We start from the raw sequence: 388 nt of genomic DNA, 5'->3' as shown, positions 1-388 counted from the left end.
TAGTACCTTTAAGAAAGAGAGGGACGTATGGTAAGGCCCTCTAGATGAAAAGGAAGCCACAAAAGGTGCAGTAGTATGGACTGGTATTGTCTTGTGTATCACAGCCTGAGGATCTCTGCATGCAGTTTTTGTTTTTAATTTGCAGAAATGTGATGATTACTCATTTATAACAGAAATGACAGATCTATGTGATGAGTTTCTTGAAATTAATATTACATACAAAACTTACTTGGTTGAGTTGAGATATTGTAAAATCTGGAGTGCTGTATCTCTACTGACACATGCGCCGGGAAGAACGTAGGAAGTTCCACCGATTAAACTGTTAGGTGAGCAGCTCATGACCGCACCTATTCCGCCCAAATCCTTGATTGTAGAATCCTGGAGTCCT

General features: G+C 40.2%; 1 protein-coding gene across 1 annotated transcript in view; it reads right to left on the bottom strand.

The window, feature by feature from the left end:
- The window catches only part of LOC110413001 (subtilisin-like protease SBT4.15), a 1,683-nt gene extending 1,301 nt beyond the window's left edge, over window positions 1-382 (bottom strand). Inside the window, exons 1-2 of the mRNA XM_021423681.2 lie at window positions 230-382; window positions 7-115 (exon numbers count right to left, since the gene is read on the bottom strand). Coding sequence (XP_021279356.2) covers window positions 7-115; window positions 230-339 — 219 coding nt within the window. The 5' untranslated portion in view covers window positions 340-382. The remainder of the gene's footprint in view (window positions 1-6; window positions 116-229) is intronic.
- Window positions 383-388: the final 6 nt, after the last annotated feature.

The sequence above is a fragment of the Theobroma umbraticum genome, unplaced genomic scaffold (assembly GCF_002168275.2).
Source record: "Theobroma umbraticum cultivar Fairchild unplaced genomic scaffold, ASM216827v3 scaffold_95.0, whole genome shotgun sequence".
Taxonomy (NCBI): Eukaryota; Viridiplantae; Streptophyta; class Magnoliopsida; order Malvales; family Malvaceae; genus Theobroma; species Theobroma umbraticum.
Note: the sequence above shows the minus strand (reverse complement) of the source record. Positions and strands in the feature narration are given on the sequence as shown.